The sequence below is a fragment of the Eschrichtius robustus genome, chromosome 3 (genome assembly GCF_028021215.1).
Source record: "Eschrichtius robustus isolate mEscRob2 chromosome 3, mEscRob2.pri, whole genome shotgun sequence".
In the NCBI taxonomy this organism is placed as follows: domain Eukaryota; kingdom Metazoa; phylum Chordata; class Mammalia; order Artiodactyla; family Eschrichtiidae; genus Eschrichtius; species Eschrichtius robustus.
This window is the reverse complement of record NC_090826.1, coordinates 78,498,370-78,525,083: the sequence shown is the minus strand read 5'-3', so window position 1 is coordinate 78,525,083 and position 26,714 is coordinate 78,498,370. Positions and strand designations below refer to the sequence as shown.

General features: G+C 36.7%; 1 protein-coding gene across 1 annotated transcript; it reads left to right on the top strand.

The window, feature by feature from the left end:
• GTF2B (general transcription factor IIB) lies at positions 1-25,709 on the top strand. The gene is made up of 7 exons (XM_068538052.1): positions 1-94; positions 4,133-4,239; positions 18,792-18,925; positions 21,195-21,341; positions 21,468-21,597; positions 22,784-23,065; positions 25,287-25,709. The coding sequence occupies exons 1-7, from the start codon at positions 78-80 to the stop codon at positions 25,418-25,420; spliced, it is 951 nt and encodes a 316-aa protein (XP_068394153.1). The 5' UTR covers positions 1-77; the 3' UTR covers positions 25,421-25,709.
• The last annotated feature ends 1,005 nt before the right edge of the window (positions 25,710-26,714 follow it).

Here is a 26,714-nt window from a genome sequence, read left to right as displayed (position 1 = left end):
CGTTTCGTCGTCACAGTCTCTTCCTGTTTGCGGTACGTGTGTTGTCCCTGGTGCCTGCAATCTCAGTGGCCGTGAAGATGGCGTCTACCAGCCGGTTAGTACGTCCAGCCGAGCTTGGGCAGCTGAGGGGCGGGCGGCGAGTGCGGGGGCTTGCCAGGTAGCCGCCGGCACTTCCGCGTCGGGCAAAACGCCGCGGAGTGGCGGGGAGAGGCGGCAGGACAGGCTGGCCGCCCCGGACAAAGGCACTCCCAGACGCAGGGCTGACAGGGGTGTCGCAGGGGGTACCGAACCGCCGGCGTTTCTCCGCCAGCGTCCTAGGTCCTTTTCTCACCCAGGCACCACCGTGTGAGGGCTCATGTGTCCCCAGCCCCTGGCCTCGCGTCTTTTGCGGATATTTCACCCGTCCTTTTTTTCTTGTTAATTTTTTCTACGCTTGGTTTTCCATCTGTGGCTCAACCAGTCCGAGGGTCCGTGAATCCTCCTCTCTAAAGGGAAAGGGTTAATTTTAGGCCCCTGTTGACCCGACAAGCCAGAAGGTTAGGGACGTCAGCATTGGTAAGGCTGAGGGAAACTGATTGCCATCCCCGAGGCCTTTTGAAGTGGAAGCTACGGCATTTCTGAAGAGTTGATAAGTTCTCTTCTAAGAGATTTCTTTACAGATGTCGTCTGCATACTCTTGAAGAAAATCTTGCCTGCAGAAAATTACGTATGCTGGGAAGTCACTCTTTAATATTATATTTTAAAAATGTGATGTACCCATATCTACAGGAAGTGCATACAGTGCCATTAGAAGACAGTCTTTAATCCTGTGACACGAAAAATGTTTGCAGACCCTAATTATATCTCTCATGACCACTATGAGGTATATATTAGGATTTTTGCGTAAGTGTAAACTGAGTCATGCCAATGTTGACTTATCCAAGGTTAGTGTTAGAAGAGTGTAGAGTCTCAGATGTCTATTTCCTGTTGTCACACTTGGCTTCTAGTTAACTCATGTATTACAAGTATCAAATTAACTTCTGTAGCTCCTGGAAGGCAAGGTAGCTCTGGCATAATTTTTCTGAGCTTGTTATCACCTCTGTAATTGAATTCGCGATGAAAGCCATTATCACAAAATAGTAAGCTGGAGAAATCCAGGCCCTTTCTGGTAAACTACCAAGGCTTACTGCTTTATGTTACTGTATTTTTAAAAGGTTGTGGGAGGAGGCAGCCTTAGCGAAAACTACTTGGACACAGCTCTTAAAGCCAGGGACACTTGTTCACTTGTTACTGAATTAGTAAACACTTGTTTACTAATTCTATGTTTGAATGCTCAGTCATTCTAACTGGGTGTGGCTCTGTCAGGTAAGGCTTCCTTGTAGGTAAATGGAGAAATAGCTTCCCACACCACTTATGTATGACTTGTATTCTCTCATGGCAGTAGATCTGAAAGGTAAGCGTGGTCATATTTGGGCTCAGCTTTTGTATATAATAGAACAGGAAATGGTATTTGTAAGAAATGTTGTAATAGTTAAATATAGTAAATTCTCTTGATAGATTCTTTACGGAAAGAATACATTTCCTTTGTGTGCCTTTATTCTCTTCATTTAAAAAATCTTTGAAATATTTCTTTGAAGTAAATTTTTTCTAGGCATGTCCGGCTCTTAAGTGTATGTCATTGCTGTCCATCTGTTGAGTTTTTCTACCAGTGAGAACAAAGGTGAATGTTAGTATTACTGTTTTTAGCTTTTTTCCCCCTGAGGAAGATGTACAGTTACTAGGCTATGAAACTGCTTGGTGTTTTCACAGAGAAGAACACAAATGTTGTGACTTAAAATCTAAACTCCACCACTTATTAGTTCTGTGATTTTAGGAAAATCATTCTCTGAGCATAATCTTTAAAATGGAGGTAATGCTTAATTTGCAGAGTTGCTAATGAAGATTAATAGTATATGTATAGTACTAGACACATAGTAGGCACCTAATACATGATAGCTATAAAGTGAAGTTTGGGATTATGTGGCTTCTTAGGCAGCCTGAGTTATTTTAATCTCTGTGGTGGTGGTTTACTCCATTCCTTCCCTCTTGTTTCTCTCCCTTACTTCCCCACCACCCCACTCTTGTGCTTCCTCTTTTCTTTACCCTTGTGGGTAATTTCATTAAAGGTTCACTGCTTGAGCACAGTTTCATTTTATTTTGGATAGGTAACACATGCAAATCATACAAAAGCAGGAAGAAAAGTGAAAAGCAGTTTCCTTCTTTCCCTAGCTCCTAGCCATCTAATTCTCCAAAGCAGTCATTGTAGCCAGTTTCTTGGTGTTTTCATAGTGATTCTGTGGTTTAACAAACATATGCATGTAGTCCTAATCTCTCTTCTTCCAAAAAGTAGTCTAATATAAACACTGTGTGCTACCTTGCTTTCTACCTTTTTTTTGTGAAGTTAGCACACACATTTTAAGTGTACAGTTCAATTACAAAGTGAGTACATACACATAGCTACCACCCAGGTCTAGAAATCAAATACCACTAGCACCCTGGAAGCCTCCTTTATGCCCTCAATCATTACCCCTTCCCAAACATAACCACGTCCTGATTTCTAACACCATAGGTTTGTTTTGCCCGATTTAAACTTTATATATAAATGTATATGTATTCCTCTGTGTCTGGTTTCTTTTATCAGCATTTTGAGATTTATTCATGTTACTGCATATAAATGTAGTTCATACTTCTTTCAGTTTTCTATAAAATCCCTACCTTACTCTTTTCACTTAGGATATCTTTGAGATGTTTCCATATCAGTTTTATATACGTATACACGCACACAATATTATGTCTACTTTTTAATAGTATGAAATATATCAGTCCTTGGTATGCTGTGTGCCACATGGCTGCCCATTTTGTGCATTTGTAATTACTGTTACTTTACTAACATTTTCCTTTATTTTTACATAGTTTTCTTTAATAATTTATACTAATTTCTTAATGTTTTATTTGTCATAATTTATTAAAATATTTTTCTAGTAGAAATTTATGGAATAAATGTGAATATAAAGCAAACCTCCATTCCCTATTTCCGCAATGAAAAGATCCAAGATGTGTTTTGGTTAACCTGAATATATAAATTTTGGGAATATGGATTACTTTATCAGTTTTTCTGTGGGTATCACCTATGTTGAAAGTTAACATTCTGAACTGTTTGCTACTTTGAGAAACTTTATCCAAAACCACAGATACCTATTTACATACTTTAAGAATGCTTGATGTTGTCTTTTATATGTATATTTGTGATGGTCATAACATAACCTTGTTCTGTATTACTTCAGGTGAACTTTTAAAAAGGGCTTATTTTCAGTGATACCAGACATTTGTGATTGTAAGGCCACACCCACAGAAATAATTACTAAATCTATGTTAAATATCTTTGATGCTTTTTAGAACTCATTCTGTTAGGTCATTTAAGGCTGATGTGTCTTCCCCAGACTGCCTTATTTTCAAAATAAATTAATCGAACAAATTGTTAATATCACAGATAGATTAAAAAGTAGATTTTGAAACAGTTTCTTGAGGGCTAACAAACTTAGTTCTGGACTAAATGAAATCATCAGGTCCTAAGTTCAGCAGAGCCACCTCTACCACCCTTGTTTGTATACCTTTTAGGTTCAGTGTACTATTCTAAGTGTATTACTAAGGTATGCAGCAAGTAGAAAACAAAGACTTGAAATTTATTCTCTGACCATAGAAATAAGTGGCAAGGGTCACAAACCCAGACGGTTATGTGTAAATGTTGCACGTTATTATGGTAGCTAGTCATTTCTATGTTAATCAAGGTTTATAAACATTTTAGTAGCCTACATGTCAAAAGAAAAAAACACTTGTTTTCCATTTAAGTTTTTAAAGCCTTCCATTCTGCAAACCAATAACTGTCCTTACAAAAAACAATTCCAGTCGTATCTGTTAATACTAGGTAGGATTTAAAGTAACCTAACCTAGGATTTTTACTTTGAGAATTTAGCTTAAATGTATTATAAATGTAAATGTATTATAAATTTATTGGAAAAATGTTCAAAATTCTCCTCTTTTTCCCCCCAAAAGATTAGTACTTTGTTGCATGTTGGTTAGGAGGATATTAACAAAAAAATTTTTTTTCTTTTAGTTTGGATGCTCTTCCAAGAGTCACATGTCCAAACCATCCAGATGCGATCTTAGTGGAGGACTACAGAGCTGGTGATATGATCTGTCCTGAATGTGGCTTGGTTGTAGGTGAGCAGTTACTATGGTTTTAACTGAAATCACTATTTGGAGCATTTTGTTTTTGTGTATTTTCCAAACTCTTTTAATGAATACATTCTGACTTTTTTCCCCTACAGGTAATTCATATTTATTGTAAAACAAAAAGAATTAGAAAAAAGGAAATAAGTAAGAGTGAAATCAGAGACACCATATTTTATTGTCTGTACAAACGCATATATTTCATAATGTGGGGTAGGAGGGAGCATCTAAAATTGAGATAGCTGATCCAGAAAAAAAGGCCCTTAGTCCTTCGTCTCCTGCGTCCTTAGTCTTAAACATTTGATGCACTCTTGTGCATATGAAATAATGAATAAATGTAATCTAACTTTTGTGACTTTGGTATATTTCAACATGATTTACTTCAGAGTAATAAAGGTAGATAGGCATGATTTATTTTGGAGTAATAAAGGTATATCTTTATAAAGGTACTGAGTCTCATCCAAGGCCTTTTAGTCATCAAAAATGATTTAATTTTCATTTGCTCATACAGAATGACTTATTTATGAATTTCTAGTATGAAATTGTTAGTGTCAAAATAATGCTTCTTAAAATATCACTTTTATTTCTATTTTCTCACTAATCTAGATATGTAGCATAACTTTAGCATAGAGATAGTCTGTTCAAAAAATGTTCTTATGGTGGGGTTGCTGCCAGCACCTGAGAAAAGGAGTACTACTTCGAAGTTTGAAATAAGAATGAAACTGCTAGTAGGATTGTGGGAAGTATAACAGAAACACGGGTGGTGATATACTGTGGAAGTGTCTTGCTTGGAGGACATCTGTAATATTCATGCAAATAGGCTGCTTGCCTCAGACTTCCAGTGGGAGTTTTAAATCGTACAGAGTTGTTAATAGGAATCGGAATCCATTTGCAATTATATTCTGCTCAGTAAGCAGTATTAACAGTTAATATACTTATATGCTAGGCACTGTTCTAAGTGACTTACATATTCACTCAGTTTATCCTTGGAGACACTTGTGAAGTGTCTTCATTTTAGAGATGCAGAAACTGAAGTTTAAGTAGTCTGGCAGTCTAGCTCCACTGCCTGCATGGGAGCCAAATTTCTATCCTGCCGTTGTCTTGTAATAGAATGAGTTCAATCTGAGATTGGCAAACTATGACCTATCACCTGTTGTTATATGGTGTGTGTGCTGAGAATGACTTTTATGTTTTTTAATTGTGAAAAAAATCAGAATAATTTTGGGGACACATGAAAATACTATCAAATTCAAACTTCAGTACCCATAAATAAAGTTTTATTGGAACATAGCCACACTCATGTGTTTATATATTGTCTATGGCTGCTTTCATGTTACAACAGTGGAATTTAGTGGTTGCAACAGAAACCATATGTGGTGCTCTCGTCACATCATACTGCTGCTCAGTGCACTACAAATCCCAGTGAAGCAGTTATAAACCCACAGCATTTTTGAGTGCCAGGCATATCTCCATACTGCAACATTTTATTTATTTATTTTGTTACCATTGCATACCCATCATGTCAAAATGAGAAAAAAAGCTGAACTCTGAATGTCATGCTTTTAAGGCACAGTGGAGCATAGGTTATTTGTTACTGAATTAGATGGCAAAGCATTGTGTTCATTATGCAGTGGTACTATAGATGTGCCAGAAGAATACAACAGACATTGACATTACCAGACTAAGCACTTATCACAATACTACTAACTCAGGAAAACAATGGTCAGAAAATTTAGAAAATGTATAGTGGAATATCTCATCACAGCAGAATTTCTTCACAAAAATAAAAGAATAAAAATAAGTCAATTTGGCCTCTTGACCCACAAAGCCTAAAATATTTACTTTGGCCCTTTAAAGAAAAGGTTTGCTGACCCCTAAGTTAAATGAGAGCATTCTGATTCTTCCAAAGTATTAAGATCGAACTGATAATATGTAAGCGTGAGACAGAGACAGAAGACTGAAGATAATTTCAGATTCTTGGCTTTCCTAACTTCTGTAGCCACTTAAAAAGAAGTAGTGCAAAAATATTGCATTATATTTCCAGTCTTTCCATCAGCTTCACTTCCAGTTTGACTAGCAAGATAGTTGGGTAAATAAAATTAAGCAACTGGAGAAGGAAGATATAATTCTCCAGGCTTACGTGCTTTTTTGTGCTTGGAATCCTTAATTTTTAGTTGCATTTTTCTGTTATATCAAACCAAGGGAAGTTAATTTTCTTTTAGTTTTGCTTTATTATTAGTCTTGAACAGCATCAAAACTACTATTTTTCATTCTAACTAAACCTACTAGGCTAAATTTAAAACCTGAAAACTTAAAAATATAATATGATTAAACTTCTCTATATATAGAAATACCTGTTTATGATACTGGTTTTTTTGATGTAAAATATAACAAACACTTGCTTTAAAATATACAGTAGCCTTATTCACAGATATTGTGGTTAAATGTGTAATATGATGTCCTGCAAGTGAAGAATCTATTCCATGACTAGACAAGGGGAGGCAGGCAAGAGTCTGCTAAAAAAGTTCTGTTTTGCTAAGGATATCATCAATCAAATTATGTTGAGAATAGTTTAATTGATCATGACATTCCATGGGTCTAAATTTTAAAAATAACATATACATACGTACATATACACACAAACGTGTATCATTGTCATGTATCAATAATAAATTTAGATTTGCATCATCTTGCTGGTTTAAAGGCATATGCTTTGTTGCCAGCTCAATTCAACCTTTATTTCTGATACTATGGAAATAGGGAAGAAATTAAGCTGGACAAATATTCTGCAGTCCATTGAGGGCATAAAATTTGTGGCTTTTTTCATATTTGAGATGTTGATGTTCATAGAGATTTATATCTAGACGGCATCATCATGTGCTTCCTAATAAATAATCTTGGTGTACATAGTTTGATTGTACTTGCCATGAAATTTTACATTGTCTGAAAGTTTTTAGATTATAACATATTTATTGAATAAGCATTTTGAATAGCTTTCTGTTTAATCACCAGACAACCTTAGAAACAAACTCTTTTAGAATTGTTTTTGGACCACTCTGTACTTAATATTTAATATGTTCTTGAAACTTAGGGCAGCCTGTTGTCACTAACTCCCTTTAATTTTAAACCCAAGACTAGATACTGCTCAACTGTTAATCTTCAGAGCCATATATTATCCCTCTCAACTGAGTTATCAAGTAGGAGAGCCCATTACTATTATCTTTTTAAATGAAATTCATAATACAAAAAATATGTTTTATATAATATACCTTTTCTCTAGTCTCTGATAACACCTTTCTCACTGTCCTTCAAACCTTCATTGGTAGACTCCTTAAGGCCCACCACTCAGTCTTAAAACCAGTGCCACGTGTTTTAGGACTTTCTTAAAGCAACATCGTACTTTGAGGAACCAATTTCTGTTTCAGTAACATGACAGATCACCTCAAAATCAGTGGCTTATAACAACCATTTCATTTTGCTCATAACTTTATTGGTCATTAATTTGGGAAGGATTCATCTGGGCCATTGTTTCGGCACCGGCTAGACCTGGAGGATCCACTTCCCGAACGGCATCTTCACCTGCATTTTGATGCCTTTCTGCTCCTTGACCTCCCCACAGAGATTTGTCATCCTCTAAAGCTTCTCCATAGTTGTGTTAGAGTAGTCATATTTCATACATGGTGGTTGGTTTCTACGAGAAATATCCCAGGAGCAAGTGTTTTCAGAGAGAACGGAAGCTGGACTCAAGTAGTTAAGGGCTATGCCTTGGAACAGGGTCACTTCTGCATTCTATTAGTCAAAGCAGCCCTAGGACCCACCTAGATTGGAAGGGGAGGAGAAATAGCCCCACCTCAATGTGAGGGTGACAAGGTCATGTTGCAGAAGAACATGTGGATGGGAGATATTATTGCTGCCATCTTTGGAAAATACAATTTGTTACGTGTTTGATGTCCTGTTTAATTTTTCCCCAGTATTTAAATGGTTGTGTAGTATTTAGTCTCTCAGGTAATTTAGGTTGTTTCCAATTTTTTGTAGCTGTTTGTAGTACTACTTATAACATGTAATAGTTTAATTGACTTTCCTCTTGTATTTGAATTATAAGATTGTTATTTTAGATGTATGAAGTATTATGATTTGTCATTGGCTGTCTCATCAGTGACCCTTAAGATACTGGTAGTGATCTCTAAAATAGGGCCGATTTTTAAAGCAAAGCTTTGTCATTTCTGCCATGTTGGCTGTAACAGCACTGTTGGTGGGTTTTTTCCCCCAAATCCTGTGTGATTATGACACTTTAAAAGTTGAGCACTAGGTGGCAGTATAATCATATTTAGATTATCACTTTGTTCATAAGTTTGACCTTGTATATTGTTTGTGCATGATTTATAGGCTGCAAAGTGTGAAGTTAGTAAGCTGTCGTAACAGCTATTAAAACATGAAATTGGTTATCAAGACTTTTATAAATTAGGATTTCACAATGAGGTGTTGTATAGAACTAGTGGTATCGTTTCTACTTAAAGCCACTTTTTGTGTAGCATTTAAAATGGAATTCTTCCATTGTTCTTAAAAGTAATATAAGGAAAATACCGGAAAATAGTTTAGATGAATTTGAAAGAGAAAAATGAGTCGATTTGACCTTCCCCTCCTAAACTCATTCTGGATATTGTTTATACCAGTGAATCTGAGACATGAACGTGAATGTGCATTAAGAATCAGCTGAGAAATATGTTTAAAAAGATTCCAGGCCCCACTTCCAGACACCCTAGCTCAGGTCATACATTGCTAACATGTTAAGAAACACAGGTCTATCCTGTAAACTTTATAATTTGGCACATTCTTTGAGATCTCTGTACTTTTAGGCTTCTCATCTTTGCTTTCATATTTCCCATGTCTCCAGACCTAGACTGCAAATTCCTATAAGACAGATATCTATGTGTGTCCATAGCTCCTAGGGTAACTAGGAGTCAACGGCCCTGGAGTCTAGACTTGGCTCTACTACTTAATAAGTTATGTAACTAAGGTCAAGTTACATAATTTCTCCAAGCTTAACTTTCTTTATGTGTAAAATAAGTACACCACCCCCAAAAGGACATGTACCATACATCTCAGATTTGTTAGGGATTGTTAAGAATAAAATGAGATAATGTATAAAATATATAGTATAATTTTAGTATGAGATTTCAGTGATACATATTTTAGGGATATAAGTACTCCTTTTTTCTTAACCTTGTAGAAAAAAAGGGTGATTCCAAATCTGAGATGCCATTCTTCCTAGCAAGTCAGTTGCAAAATGTGTTTGAGTGATTGTTATGGGTCCGGCATATTTAACGCTGCAATTGTAGTATTTTAAATATTATCGGATTACCACCTTTAAATTTGCATTAGCAGTGTTTCCTAAAGGAAAATATTCAGCTTTAGTTTACTATAGCCAAGTTATATTTTAAAATTAAGGAATATTTGTATTCACTTTCAAATTCTTGCTTTGTCATCTCTTGTAAGCCCTCAGACACAGCCTTTTTACCTAATTCAGAAATTTCTAATTTAGATGCTGCTTTCTCTTAAGCATCAGAGAACCACTAATTTTACTTGGGTAACACAACCACTCTTTGAGGTAGTTTTTTGATTTTACAGAAAGGGAAACTGAGGCTTGGAGTGTTTGGGTAATTAGCTCAAGATTCTACACCTAGTAAGTGACACAGCCACTTAAATCCAGATTTGTTGGACTTGAAAAGCCTTTGGTCTTTGTACTACATGTTTCCATTAAACACTGTGCTGGTCAAGGAGAGTGATAGAAAGATGAGATGCTATAAGCAAGCTCTGGACCAACACTTTGTCTACTGTGTGGAAAGGAGGAAGGTAAATTAAAACAACAAAGAGTGGTAAAAGTTCTATTACAGATCTTCCAAGTTTGGTGAGAACACGTAGGAAGGAAGTAGTGACTTCCTAGGGGAATTACTGTTGAATTTACATTGAAAACATGATCATTAAGAATGAGTAAGGGTTTATGGAGGGAAAGTCATTCCAGGTAGAGGGGAAAAGAAACATGTGCCATAAGATGGAGGCCTGAAAGTATCAATATTAGTATGTGAAGGACTAAATGTATTGTGACTAAGTTAAGATGCATCTTCTACCAGAGCCACAGCTCCTTAGCTTAAATGCTGCTGCTGCTTGCTGCAGACCTGCCCGTATTTCAGGAAAAGCAAGGTCTGTTCACATATTCAAGGATGGAACTTATAACGTATTTTCCTTTACAAACTGTTTTCCTAATGGTAATTACACTGTTGACTTGCACAGGTTTTTGTTTGTTTGTTTTTTAATGGTCTAAACATGGATAAAATAGGCTTTTATGGGCTGGTCTGGGAAATTAACCATGAAATTAATGGTTTTTTTCTAGTGGATAATTCATTTTGGGTTGGTACCCAGTTTACATTGTGAACATAAACTGATTTAGAGACTGACTTAATAGTATTTCTTTATAAAATATCTCTTGATCAAAGTTCCCTTCAAAATTATCTTTAATGCAAGATTTCTGATAAGAATGTATAGTAACCCTAGACTAAAGATCAGGATTCTTTGAAATGTGAGAAGGAATGGTAGGAAGGGTTAGGTGACTGAGGAAGGTGTGGAAACTAATGATGCATTTCATTTTCAGCATTGGATTTAACAAATACAGTGTGTTGGCTTAAACAGTTTTCCAGAGCACCTTGATTTTTTTTAATTAAAAAATTCAGTGCTTTGGATTTATCCATCTTGAATAATAATACATTTTGATTATTGAAGTTTTTGACTTAGCACATTTTGAAAACTTTTGTAGTTTTAAACTAAATGGTTTTAGATAAATCTAGCCTATGAAAACAAGTAGCTTGGGGAATATTGTTCTAAGACTATTACTTCTGAATTCTCTACCAAAGGTGGTATGCCAAAATGCTTACAAGATGGCAGAAAAAATTGAAATTCTGGGCAGTTCCTCTTAATATTCCCTTTTAAAAAATTCCTTTATTGGGACTTCCCTGGTGGCATGGTGGATAAGACTCCGTGCTCCCAATGCAGGGGGCCTGGGTTTGATCCCTGGTCAGGGAACTAGATCCCACATGCATGTCACAACTTAAGAGTTCAAATCACAACTAAGGAGCCTGCCTGCTGCAACTAAGACCCCACGCAACCAAATAAATAAATAAATAATTTTAAAAAAATTTCTTTATTAATTTACAATAAGAAACAGAAAACAAAAATATCCTCAGTCTAGGTCAGGTTGGAAAGTCAGACTATCTTCAGTATTGGCTTCCTGGCTGCTTTTGATATGTTGCAGTTTTCCCCTTTGTTAAAATTGCTACCTTAAGCCATTATGATTTTAATATTGTACTACAGAATATCTTTGGTTGTAGTTACCATTTATAGCTTGCCTGGTAAGAAGGTTAAATGTCTGTTTAATTTGTCATTGTGTACTGTTTCCTTTATACTATCAGGCAAAATACCTTGACATCCTTTCTTATCTCTCTCTCTCTCCCCCGCTACCGCATTATTCCTTGTAGCAGAAGATGCTGGTTGTTTCCCAGTATCTGTTACCCAGCTCTTTCTTTAATAATAAGAATCCAGGGGCTTCCCTGGTGGCGCAGTGGTTGAGAATCTGCCTGCCAATGCAGGGGACACGGGTTCGAGCCCTGGTCTGGGAGGATCCCACATGCCGCGGAGCGACTATGCCTGTGAGCCACAGCTGCTGAGCCTGCGCGTCTGGGGCCTGTGCTCCGCAACAAGAGAGGCCGCGATAGTGAGAGGCCCGCGCACCGTGATGAAGGGTGGCCCCCGCTTGCTGCAACTAGAGAAAGCCCTCGCACAGAAACGAAGACCCAACACAGCCATAAATAAATAAATAAAGTTTAAAAAAAAAGAATCCACTGGGCCTGTGGCTGCTCAGCTAGACTGTATTTATTTCCCAGCTTCCCTTCCAGTTAGTTATGGCCACCTGATTAAGTTCTAAGAGTGCACTGTAAAGTAGAAGAGATTTGTGCAGTTCTAGATTCTGCCCTAAGGGATGTGCTCTCCCTTTTTCTCCTTCCCATTGGCTAGAATGCAGACATGATGGAGGGAACTACCAGCAGCCATCATACACTACAAAATGCAAGTCATGATGAAGATGGCTTATCAAAAAAGATAGGAGGAGCCTGGGAGTCACAGTAATCCAAACTATTAACTATAGACTGGTAACCTGAGAAAGTTCTATCTCGTTGAAGTTACTATTGTTTTTGCTTTGATTACAAACCTACCTGTCTCCTTCCTAATACATTTTTGGAATCATACTGGGAGTTTATTTTTGTTTGGATTCTCTATTGTCTGCCAGGGATTTGTGAGTACCCAGAGAGGCTGGGAGTACTTATGGTGGTGGATTGGAAGGTTTTCCAACATCACTGCCACCACTGGACTTGGATTGATAATTCTTTATTACAGGATGAATAAGCATAAACATCAACCTGAGGTTTATGAATACAAACTATAGTAAAGAGGAACAGTCGTCCTATGGACTTAACAGAAAATTCTGCTTCTGATACAGTTTACTAGAAAAAAGTTATAGAAAATAACTGCTTTTTTGTGATCAGTGAAATAAAGCTTCCTTAATGTTTCTATTAGAAGTGGTCAGAAATAAAGAAGATAGCACAAGGAGACAAACACAGTAAAACTTTTAGATAGCAATGAGCTGACTTAACATTCTAGAAAATTGAATCAGTAAAGCAGAAAACAAACCTGAGAATATAAAGAGTGAATTTTGGAAAGTGGTAAAGACAAGATAGCCACTATGGTACTACTTGAAGATCCAGCTGAATATGATAAAATATTAAAGGTGCAATAGAAGAAAACTTTACATTCCTCACAGAAGACCCTTAGGGTTGCAGATCAAGATTCCCACGCACCACTGGGGAATGTATCCTTTTAACATTTAAAAAGTTTTATTAATAAAAATTTGCAAGCAACCAACCAGTAAAAACATTACTTTGAAGGGACCTAAAATTTTGTTGATGGAATACAATGAAGTTAAGTCTGATTCCTGTTTGTCTTGTGACACAGAAAGAAGGTCATAGAACAATCTTTTTAAAATAAATTTTTACATAAATCCACAAAAATACAAAGCTGAGTTTTATTTGCTACTTGTCATGTGGAACAGTACTGATGACTATTCCCTGATATTTCTGGTTCTTCTTTTTTGGGCCACATGGTACAATTGTATTTCCTCACTCCCTTTGAAGTTAAACATCACCCCTTGACTGGCTTTGGCCAATGGCATGTGAGTAGAAATGTTACTATTAGAAACCTATTTCCCTAGCATGGTGACTGGCATGTCTCAAGTGGTAGGAATTCCATCATCTTGAATAAGGACTGCATAGAAAGCAGTCCTGGGCTTTCTATTTATACCATCCTGGGCCAGCTTTTTTTTTTTTTTTCTCCCTAATCCAACTTGTCTTTTTTGAGGCAGTACAAAGCGAGCACTAAAAGAAACTCATGCTAAGTTACTTTTGGGCCAAAAGGAAAATGTTATGAAATGAAGCATGTTGGCTAACTAATACTTTATCTTTAGAGTTCTAGAGAGACTTAAGAGATGTGGGTTAGTAAAGATAAAGTATTCTCTGTTTTTTTTAATTAATTTATTTTTGGTTGTGTTGGGCTTCTGTTGCCACGTGCGGGCTTTCTCTAGTTGCGGCGAGCAGGGGCTACTCTTCGTTGCAGTGCATGGGCTTCTCGTTGCGGTGGGTTCTCGTTGCAGAGCATGGGCTCTAGGCGCCTGGGCTTCAGTAGTTGTGGCACTTGGGCTCAGTAATTGTGGCTCGTGGGCTCTAGAGTGCAGGCTCAGTAGTTGTGGCACATGGGCTTAGTTGCTCCGGACCAGGGCTTGAACACGTGTCCATTGGCCGGTAGATTCTTTTTTTTTTTTTTTTTTAATTTTTAAAATTTGTTTGTTTATTTATTTTTTTGGCTGTGTTGGGTCTTCGTTTCTGTGCGAGGGCTTTCTCTAGTTGCGGTGAGCAGGGGCCACTCTTCATCGCGGTGCACGGGCCTCTCACTGTCGCGGCCTCTCTTGTTGCAGAGCACAGGCTCCAGATGCGCAGGCTCAGTAGTTGTGGCTCACGGGCTCAGTTGCTCCGCGGCATGTGGGATCGTCCCAGACCAGGGCTCGAACCCGTGTCCCCTGCATTGGCAGGCAGATTCTCAACCACTGCGCCACCAGGGAAGTCCCTATTCAGATCAATTTTTTAAAATTAATAGACTATAAAAGTGGTTGAATATAAGCATATAAAAGTGGTTGAATTAAAATCACTGGTTAAAAGTGGTTGAATATAAGCATATAAAATACTATACTAGTTAGAAAATGAGATTCTTAACAACACAAAAAGGTCTAAATGTGACATACATGTAATCTGAAAGAAGACCTTGAGACAGAGTATATTCCCTTGTCCAAGAAGATTGATAAAAATTGTTCTGTCACTCCCCCCAAAGCGTATAGGTTTGATACAGTTTAATTCAAATTCAACAGTATTTTGGTGGGGGTGAATTTTAATTTTTAGTTTATTAAGGTATAATTGCAGGCAATAAAATTCAAAGATCCCAAATGTATGGTTTAAATTTTGACATTGCATATACTGGTGTAACCAACACACGAATCAAGATGTTTAGGGATTTCCCTGGCAGTCCAGTGATTAAGACTCTGGGCTTCCACTGCAGGGGGCACGGGTTCTATCCCTGGTCAGGGAACTAAGATCCTGCAAGCCTCACGATGCAGCCAAAAAAACCAAACAGACAAACAAACAGAACATGTTTAGACCATTTCCCTCATCTCAGAAGTTCCCTTATGCCTTTTTCTAGTCAGCCACCTCTACCCCCCCCCCCCACCTCCAACCCAACCCAGCAATCACTGTACTGATTTCTATCCTCAGAAATTGTTTTGCCTGTTTGTGAACTTCCTACAAATAGAATCATATAGTATGGTTGGTTTTTCTTGTGTGTGTGTGACTGACTTTTTTTTTGACTCAAAATAGTGTTTTCGAAATGCACTTGTTACCGCATTATTAGTAGTTTACTTGCTGAGTTTTCCATTGTTTACATTTTCCCATTGATGGACATTTGGGTTGTTTCCACTTTTTAGCTAATATGAATAATGCTACTATGCACATTCTTGTATGAGACTTTTAAAAAATATATTTATTTTATTATTTCATTTTATTTATTTATTGTTTTTGGCTGTGTTGGGTCTTCGTTGCTGTGTGCGGGGTTTTCTCTGATTGCGGTGTGTGGGGGCTTCTCATTGTGGTGGCTTCTCTTGTTGCGGAGCACGGGCTCTAGGCGTGTGGGCTTCAGTAGTTGTGGCTCGTGGGCTCTAGAGCGCAGGCTCAGTAGTTGTGGTGCACGGGCTTAGTTGCTCCGCAGCATGTGGGATCTTCCCGGACCAGGGATCGAACCCGTGTCCCCTGCATTGGCAGGCGGATTCTTAACCACTGCGCCACCAGGGAAGCCCTGTATGAGACTTTCTAAAAAATATTTATTTATTTATTTTATTTGGCCGTGTCAGGTCTTGGTTGCGGCGTGCGGGCTCTTCGTCGTGGCGCGTGGGCTTCTCTCTAGTTGTGGTGCTCGGGCTCCAGAGCGTGCGGGCTCTCTAGTTGTGGTGCTCAGGCTCAGTAGTTGAGGTTCATGGTCTTAGTTGCCCAACCAGGGATTGAACCCGCACCCCCTGCATTGGAAGGCAGATTCTTAACCCCTGGACCAGCAGGGAAGTCCCATATTCTTGTGTGAGATTTTTGTAGGCAAATACTTAGGAGTGGAATTGCCAGATCATAAGGTGGGTAGGTGCCAAAGTAGTTGAACAGTTTTAAACTGGTGTGAATGATTTTGGCAATTATTCTCAATTTCTTCTTGAAAAAATAAAGAGATGAAACTCGTTGTAGAATACAGTATAATATCTTAGTTAATACTCTTTAGACACCACTGATACGTGGATTGAGAACTGTGCATGTGTGTAATACCTAAATGTACATATTGAATCTGTTTACTTTTTTGGATGGGGAACTTGATCAGAGTGTTAGAGATCATACTCTATAGAAGGATGGAGGAGTAGTGCTATTATGTACATACAGTCCTGCTATGATTTTGGCTATTAAAAATCTTTATATATAGACTTTCTATCTGGTGTTAATTTTACAAAAATCAGTGTGTGGTTAAGAAAGGAACTGGTGAAAGTTGGCATGTTTCTCTGTTTCTACAACGTGAAAGGCTGTGTGAGGTTGTGTGTTATGTGCACATGTGCTAATTGGCAGGCAGCTTCTTTTCAAAGGTTGATTATGCCCAAACAGTGTGGCTGCCTTGTACACTTACTCCTTGAAAAATTCTGTAATGCAGTTTCCTTCCAGAGCAACTTTTAAAAATGCTACCATTTAGATGTTCTCCAAGAAAACCCTTTATGTATTCTGACTTTTTTTCTGAATGATCTGCCCTATTTCTTGTTACTCATGCACTTAATCTGGTGGTCTAGTTGTAGTTTCATGATGTGCTATTTGAGTTATTTTGGAAATTTTATTTTTTACAAATGCTGTGTTTTGAGCAGTAACGTATAAAAAGAGGGAATGGCTCTTAGCACAAACCACAGATTGTTGAATGAGTCATGTAGATCATTCCCACGTATGTGGAAAAATTACATCACTACCCAGTTCTGGGCTTTCTATTTATACTATCCTAGGCCAGCTTTTTAAAAAATTTTTTTTCTCCCTAATCCAGCTTGTCTTTTTTGAGGCAGTACAAAGCAAGCACTAAAAGAAACTCACGCTAAGTTACTTCTGGGCCAAAAGGAAAATGCTGTGAAATGAAGCATGTTGGCTAACTAATACTTTATCTTTAGAGTCCCAGAGAGACTTAAAAGATGTGAGTTAATAAAGATAAAGTATTCTTTTTTTTAAAATTAATTAATTAAAAATTTCTTTGGACATCTTTATTGGCCTATAATTGCTTTGCAATGGTGTGTTAGTTTCTGCTTGGCTGCGTTGGGTTTTTGTTGCTGCGTGCGGGCTTTCTCTAGTTGCAGCGAGCAGGGGGCTGCTCTTCCTTGTGGTGCATGGGCTTCTCATTGTGGTGGCTTCTCTTTGTTGCATAGCATGGGCTCTAGGCGCGCGGGCTTCGGTAGTTGTGGCTTAGTGGGCTCTAGAGCGCAGGTCCAGTAGTTGTGGCACACAGGCTTAGTTGCTCCGCAGCATGTGAGATCTTCCCGTACCAGGGCTCGAACCCGTGTCCCCTGCATTGGCAGGCAGATTCTCAACCACTGCGCCACCAGGGAAGTCCCCCTTATTTATTTTTTTATTGGAGTATAGTTGCTTTACACTGCTGTGTCAGTTTCTGCTGTACAGCAAAGTGAATCAGCCATGTGTATACATATATGCCCTCTTTTTTGGATTTCCTTCCCGCTTAGGTCATCACAGAACACCAAGTAGATTTCCCTGTGCTATATAGTAGGTTCTCATCATTTATCTGTTTTATACATAGTAGTGTATATAAATCAATCCCAGTCTCCCAATTCACCGCCCCCCCTTGGTATCCCTACTTTTGTTCTCTACGAATACCAGACTTCTTTTAACTACTGAGGTAACTTACTTCTGCCATTTCTTTCTCCTTTCTGTTTGTTGTGTATAGGCACAGATGAAAATGATCTGGTTCCTGCTTTCAGTTTTATCACAGCTGGTGGAAAAGCTCATGTTTTACGAATGCAGTATAGAACAGATTTTGTAATCCCATTCGCGTTTCAGTTTTAGCTGTGTGATCTTCGGCAAATTAGTTTTATTTCTAGTGTAGCAATAAAAGTGGTACCTACCTTTATAAAGCTTTCAGGATTGAAAGAGAACATTTACAAAGGGCACAATCACTAGCATATGCATGTGTTCGTGTTAACTCTTGTCTATGGTTGGAGGTGTTACCAGCCATTGAGCATTCCCCCCAAAGCAGTAATCTACACCAGATCTACCCGTGTCTGGCTTCTTGCTTACTGATTTCTAGGCTTAAAGTTTATTCTGTATGAATTATTTGGCCCAAAATATTTTTTCATCAAATAGTTACTAAAACATACCCTTAGGCTTAGTTCTTTGCAGAGCATTGCCCATGAAAACTTTGTAATTTTTTAAATGTTAAACTATGTGTATTAATACCATTGTGAATAGTGTTTTCTGTTTTTTTCCATGCCTGTTGCACATTTTGTGCAAATTTTGGTTCTTCATGGTTATATTACTTTATCTTTGCATCACATATGAATAGCTTTATTTTGCTATTTGTCCTTATTTTGACTAATTCTTTGTTCCAGGAGTTAGAATATGATTAATCATAGCATAATGTTTAAAGAGGGTTATTATTGGACTGGCACAATAGGAGTGCTTTAGGACAAATGCCTGAAACAAGATACTTAAGCTGAAACCTGATGTTTGTGTTGAGATTTTCTGGGAATAAGAGGGCTGAGTTGGGCATTAAGCAGCATTAAATAAATCCCATCTTGACAAAACAATTTAGACTTGCACTTATATTCTCAGGTGACCGGGTTATCGATGTAGGATCTGAGTGGAGAACTTTCAGCAATGATAAAGCAACAAAAGATCCATCTCGAGTTGGAGATTCTCAGAATCCTCTTCTGAGTGATGGAGATTTGTCTACTATGATTGGCAAGGTAATAAATCCATTCGGCAGGAAGTACCAGGTGCAGACTGACTAAAGACCTGTTTGGAAACTTTGCAAAAGTATCAGTCACTGCCCCAATGAGTAATCTTGATCTGAGAGTAAGATTTGCCAGTAATACTATTGTGAATGATGGTTGCCTTATGCATTTCTTCCATCTTAAGTGGGAGACCAATAGATTGAAGTTACAGACTCTTTGTATCTCAGGCCCTTGTTTTCATGAAGCAATTTTGCACAAAAAATTGAGTGTAGTATGTTCTTTGAGCTCATATTGACATGTTCCTTGAATATTAGGAGTGTTTTCTCTTTTCCCTCGATACCACCTAAGATAAACTGGATATCAGTATAGACTATTTTCTTATATTGGTGAATTTATGACTTGCCTAAGCTTTACTTTCCTCATCAGTAAAGTGAGAATAATACTACTTTATAGAGATATTGAGGGTTATATGGGAAAGTATGTAAAGTATCTATAACACATATAGTGTGTAGAATGTGTTCAATAAATGGTGCCTGCTGCTATTATATAAAGCAGGAGCATAATCTTCCTGGCAGCCGGGCTGTTTTTTTCTCTGTTATCTGAATTGGAAGTAGTAGTGGCATTATTCCAAAGGGCTCATCAAGGAAGTGTATGCTGTTTTAGGACGGAATCTGTACTACTGCATAGTCTATTTTTAAGAAAGTATTCAAAAGTAGGTCATTATTTTTTCATGGTCTGTAAATTACATATTAAGTTTGAAAAATGGTGTAGGCTAATTTAAAAAGTTTTCAATATTTAGAAATATTTTAAAGTAGGAGGTTTCTGTATTTGCTTTAGCTGTACAGGCTGGAAAAAAGTATACTAAGGACAATTTTAAATGTTTAAGATTGCAACTAATTAATGCTGTGACTTTTTTAATGTTTAATTTTTTTCAATAGGAAATACATGATTCAAAAACAAAAATGTAAAAAAACCACAGTGGTTTTTCCTCACCCTTGACCCCTAAACTCTGTTTCTATTGCAGCCCCCTTTCCCTGTCAGAACAGGTAACCACTAATATTAGGTTCTCCTGTTTCCTTTGAAAGTTGTTTATGCCTATATGGCAAAGAAATTTTTTAAGATGGTACATTTGTCATATGTTAAATTTCTGAATGTATTTGGGGATATTTCTGGACTTTGCATCCTTTCTCTAACCTGGTCTAGTTAGTCCAGTGCCACACCACACTGTTCTGATATCTGGCTTTATTGCCCTTTTTCAGCATTTTCTTCACTTGTCTTTTCCATTTAAAGTTAGGATAACTGTGTTTAGTTTAAAAAACAAAAAACAAAAAACAAAACTTGGGTATTATTTTCACTGAGTTTTGTTAGATTTATTTGCAAATTGCCTTAGGGAAAATTGACTTCTTAAGGAAAAAATCTTGTTATCCAGAAATATAGTATGCATTTCCATTTCCTTGGGTCATATGTGTCCTTCAGTGGATGTTTTAAAGTTTTCTTCATCAAGGTCTTGCACGTTTCTTAAGTTGATCCCTAGATATTTTATCTTTTTTGTTCCTGTTGTAATTGCAGCTTTTTCTTTCATTGTCTTCTAACTGGTTGATTACACATATGTAGGCTATTGATTTCTATTTGTTAATTTTGAACTTGCCCCTCTAATGAATTCTCTTATTACTTATAGCAGTTTGAGTGATTTTCTTGAATATTCTAGGTAAATACAAAGGTAGTATCTGCAAATAGTTTATCACTTCCGTCTCAAATTTGTACTTCTAATCTTTCTCTTGCTGAATTTTAATATAATTATACTAATGTAATTAATATAATTGTTATATAATAACATTATATAATTAAAATTACATCATATTGGCTACTTTTTCTAGTACAGTGTTAGAAAGTGGTAGTGGTAGGTGTTTTTGTCTTCTGACTTCAGTGGTAATGCTGCTAATGTTTCTTCATTAATCATTGTGCTGGCTTTGGACTTGGGAGTTTTGTTTGCTTAATTTTTTAAGCACCTTTGGAGATAATCATGTGACTTTTCTCCTAGGTCTATTAATATGATGGTTTATATTATTAGATTTTCTAATAATATATTTACATTTAAAGTATTTGCTAGAAAACCTCTTTAAAACCATCTTAACCTGGTACTTTTGAGGAATAGAGAGGTTGCTCAGCGTAGATTTCTTGGGTAATATGGAGTCAGATTGTATTAGTTAAGTTTTCTTAGAAATTGTTCATTCAGGTTTTCAAAGTTTTTTGCATAAAGTTATAAAACTTTGTTTTATAGGGTACAGGAGCTGCAAGTTTTGATGAATTTGGTAATTCTAAGTACCAGAATAGGAGAACCATGAGTAGTTCTGATCGGGCAATGATGAATGCATTCAAAGAAATCACTACCATGGCAGACAGAATCAACCTCCCTCGAAATATAGTTGTAAGTTCTTGTCTTTAAGCCATGCTGGCTTTGACTTAGCATAATTTAGTGAAAACATGAAATATTGCTGTTGTGGCTAATTAAATGGCCTAGAATTAATTAAACCTTAGTTTCTCTGCTTTGAAGGATCGAACAAATAATCTATTCAAGCAAGTGTATGAACAGAAGAGCCTGAAGGGAAGAGCTAATGATGCCATAGCTTCTGCTTGTCTCTATATTGCCTGCAGACAGGAAGGAGTTCCTAGGACATTTAAAGGTAAGTTTTTAGTTGCTTAGATAATAAATGTTACCTATTTCATATTAAAGTGACAGGCCAAAGTAAAGCAGCTTTGACAGTAGGTAGATAAGTCATGTCTTCCTGGTTACATACAGTAATCCACCTAAGTATCTTTCTAAACCGCCTTATTTTATTCCTTGACAAAAATTCTGTGATCATACTGATCATGTTCTTTTCAGGCTATTTCCCATGTAAAGTCATGTTAGTCCATGTAAGCCCTCTGTTCTTTGCTAGTAGGATCTTCTGACTATATCTTGTGCGCTTTGAGGCCTGGCATCAGAAGCCTTTGTAGTAAGTCTGTACACTGGATGCACAGAAAAGTTTCTGCTCCCAGCACAGGTCTCTACAGGTGAGGGAGTCAAGCCTTAGAAAGCATGAATGAAACTTTTTCTCTTGAGTTAGACAGTTTGTATTTTCACACTTAGGTTGGAGGCTTTGCGAGAACCAGTGTTTTTCATCTAATTTGTAGTTTACCCATGAAAACATTACAACTTATTCACAGTGTTGCTGTGATACTTACACATTTTAGCTTAAGACTTTAATTACCCTTCATTCATCCATGAATATTTTTTACATTTTCTTGTGTCAGAGTGAAGAGGCAGTGACCATTATCATTATTACCATCTTTTGGGTTATTACAGTTAAAACTAAGGCTTTTGTTAAATTTATTCTGAAAGCGGTAGTTGAATTTTTAGAATAACAGGGTCAAATATTTGATCTTATTTTTCTATAGCCTGTAATCTCATGGATTGCATGTACGTATGACATTTGTGTAACTTGAGAAGCCTTCTTTAGTTTGAGTATTTTCTTTCATCTTCTTGACATACTCCTTACAACAGATTAATACATAAATATCAAAGAAGTTTTTGATTGGTTGAAGAAACTTACTTGCATGAATTGAAACTTAAGAGAAGTTAATATTTTGAAATATTAAGACCTACATTTAACTTTTTAAAAACTTCTTTTAAGTGTAATAAACATTTAAATTAACTGAGAAATTTTAAATTAGCTCTATGAGAAGTATCACTGAGAGGATTAGAGATTGATCTTTAAGGCATGATTGAATTTTGCAATTAGAATATATTACTTTTATAATCAGAAATAATAGATTTTAAAATGAACTACATGGCCTATGTGGATTTATTTAATTTTTTTTTCTTTTTAGAAATATGTGCCGTATCACGAATTTCTAAGAAAGAAATCGGTCGATGTTTTAAACTTATCTTGAAAGCTTTAGAAACCAGTGTGGATCTGATTACAACTGGGGACTTCATGTCCAGGTTTTGTTCCAACCTTTGTCTTCCTAAACAAGTACAGATGGCAGCTACACATATAGCCCGTAAAGCTGTGGAGTTGGACTTGGTTCCTGGAAGGAGCCCAATATCTGTGGCAGCAGCCGCCATTTACATGGCCTCACAGGCATCAGCTGAGAAAAGGACCCAAAAAGGTAGGATTGTTCATCAGGAAGGGTAGTGATGAAATTAATGAAGGCTGTAGTATGTGATTGTATTTCCATTTTAAGTACAAAGCAGGTACAGGCCTACCTAGCTCTGTTGCACTTTGCAGATACTGCATGCATGCATGCATGCATTTATTTATTTATTTATTTATTTATTTATTTATTTATTTATTTATTTACAAATGGAAGGTTTATGGCAATTCTGAATTGTCAGATGATGGTTAGCATTTTTTTAGTAATAAAGTATTTTTTAATTGAGGTATATGCATTGTCTTTTTAGACATAATTCTTTTGCACATTTAATAGACTACAGTATAGTGTAAATATAAATTTTATATGTACTGGGAAACCAAAAAATCCCTGTGATTTGCTTTACTGCAGTATTGGCTTTATTTCAGTGGTCTGGAACTGAACCTGCAGTATCTCTGAGGGATGCCACCAAATACCCAGAGCCCATGTTTCAGAGGTAGTTCCTTAGCATCAAAACTCAAGGAAATACAGCATTTTAGGTGTCTCATAAATAAAAATATTTGGGGGCATAACCCTGTGTACAGACTTAACTTTTTTTTCCATTTGAATTAAGTAATTAATTTTAGTTTGTACATTTTTCATTTTTAGAAGTTTTTATTTGTTCCTCCTAAATTCTCCTGTTATTTTGAATAGTCTCTGTTCTTCCCCTCAAAACTTAACTTTTTAAATCTTGAGAGGAGGTGGCCATGCTTTGTTTCTCATTGGCTGGCATGGTACCCTACAGAGAGGCGCACAATAAATATGTGTTGACCATCAAGTTTTAACTTTCTGTGAAACCTGTTCTCTTTCTTCTTTTGTATGCTATTCAGTTTCTTCATGAAAATGCTAACATAAGTAGTTCAACCTTCTGCAGCTATTTTTGAATTTACTGTTGTAGAACTTTCAAGCAGAAGTATTAAGTGAATTTCTTTACAAGCATGCATTCATTAATTAGTTCCATGATCCTCAAAAAGATTTATAAAGAAAAAGGAGCAGTCAATTCTAAATTTAAAAGTGAGGTAGTGAAATTACTTGCTACCCAGCAGCCAGTTGACATTCACATAGTTGACATTGATTGGTATTTATGTCTAGAAAAATATAATGCAACATAAGATAAGGAAATTTAAAATTAGCTAATTGTGCACTGATGGCAGCATCCACACTGAAAAGCTGTAAAATCTCACCGATTTGAACTGGCTCTGAAAAGATGGTAAAATGAGTTTGTATTTAAAGGGTGTGTTTAAAAAATCTATTTTGATTAAGTATAACTAACCAAATAATTGTCAAGTGGCAGTCCTTTGGGACTTGGTTTAAAAAATGGAAGGAAAATATGACACTGACTTTGAATGGTGAAAGTGGATCCTTGGATTCTGTAATAGACTGTAGAAATAACTCGTGTGAGCTCAATATATATGCTCAAGTATGTGTTTATAATAGTGAAAAACATCTATATCATGCTATAATATACAGCTGTTTGACCTCAGATATGTTAAGTAGAAAAAAGAGATTGTAGAAAAATACTTACTTATAGGGACTTCCCTGGTGGTCCAGTGGTTAAGACTCCACGCTCCCAATGTAGGGGGCCTGGGTTCGATCCCTAGTCAGGGAACTAGATCATCACACATACCGCAACTAAAGATCCTGCACGCGGCAACGAAGATCCCACGTGCTGCAACGAAGACCCAGAGCAGCCAAATAAATAAATATTTTTTTAAAAAAAGAAAAATACCAACATGATCCCATTTTGGTTTTAACCTAACAAGAACCTCTTAATAGAGGTTTAGCTAGGGGAGACGTTGCAGGGGAACTTTTAAACACAGAACTAATAAAGTGAATTTCTTTACAGGAATGTATTCATGGATTACTTCTGTGATCCTCAAAAAAATTTATTGTGAAGAAGTCAGTTCTAAATACAATGAGCAATATAATAGCTATCACACATAGTGCTATGCCTTGAGCACCGTTTAAGTGTTTTCCATATAGTAAACCTTTTAAATTAATTCGACAGTGCTTTGCGAAAAGTACTAATACCATTATTATTGTTGTTACTGTAGCCGTGCTTTCTACTTTTTAGTTTTTGAAAATATTTTTGTTTTCTTTTTCACTTAGACGTTTTATAGTACCATGTCCCACAAATGCAGGTAGTAGAAGGGGAGGTAGGATGGAAGTTAAACTTAATATTTTGATTTTTGTCTTTTAGAAATTGGAGATATTGCTGGTGTTGCTGATGTTACAATCAGACAGTCCTACAGGCTAATCTATCCTCGGGCCCCAGATCTGTTTCCTACAGACTTCAAATTTGACACCCCTGTGGACAAACTACCACAGCTATAAATTGAGGCAGCTAATGTGAAACTCCTATGAACACTGAACTTTGCCTGTTGTACATAGCCTATACAAAGTGCTGGATTGAGCCTTTAATAAGGAAAAACGAAAAGACGTGGTACGCATTCCAGGGCTAAATATTAATTGCTTGGCATTCATATGTATATACTAGCGAAACATATTTAATGATTTAAATTTCTTATTCAATTTGCTTTCTTTTGTAGCAATCTAGGAAACTGTATTTTGGAAGATATTTGAAATTATGTAATTCTTGAATAAAACGTTTTTCAAAACTAAAGTTTTTGTTACAATTATGTTACATGTAATTTGTAATTTATATAATTTATAATTACAAATAATGCATATTGCAGCTAATAAAGCTGATAGAGGTCCTTGTTTTCCATTATTTTTTCATATATATTTAATTTTCTTATTTTAATAAAGTTATGGAAGTAACAGGCTTTTGAGGAACCACTGTTGAACATATTTAGTTTGCAGTTTAAAAGGAGGTGTGTGTGTCATTTCTTAATATATGTATATTAAAAAGCAAGAAGTGATGAACAGGGCCTTGAAAGGCACTGGCTTTAGAGATATAAGATTGTTTAAGTAGGTGTTTTTTCTCAGTGAGCTTACTGAGCAGAAGGTGATGCTAGTAAATAATTAGTAACAGAGACAGATTTCAATTTCCAGATGTTTACATTTCACTGTATAGAATCTGCGTATCTATCTACAGTTCTTTGTTATTTTTACTAATTGGGATACTCATAGTCTAAAGAATATTTAAAATGGAGATTATTGGGCCTGAGGATGTCCAGGAATTTTTTTAACAAGCACCTTCCCCCTGGGTGACTGTGATGTGTAGATGTTTTGCATCTCACTCTTTGAGGAACACTGATTTAAGGTCTCTTGACTGCTAGGCAATGTTAAGTGAAGACCAACAACATTTTGCCCTTTTGCCAGCTAGGTAGTTTGTACAGGGGACTTGAGTCCACGCTAAACAAACATCCCCACTGCTGTAAAACAGGTGTCATGGTTCTTACACATTTGTAAAAAGGTTAGCACTAGATTAAAAGGACAATCATCTCCTGTTGTGGCCTTGGTGGGCAGATTGCAACTCTGGTCCAGAGAGGAACTTTCCCCTCTATAAGATCAGACTTCCACTGTCATTTCTGTTGACCATGGAAGGGGGATAGGTATTGGACCACGAAGACAAATGGTATTTCTCCCTTACACTAAATGTAGGACACTCAAACACTACTACTCAAAGCTGTGGAAGAACACTATAACCCAAATACAGGATTGC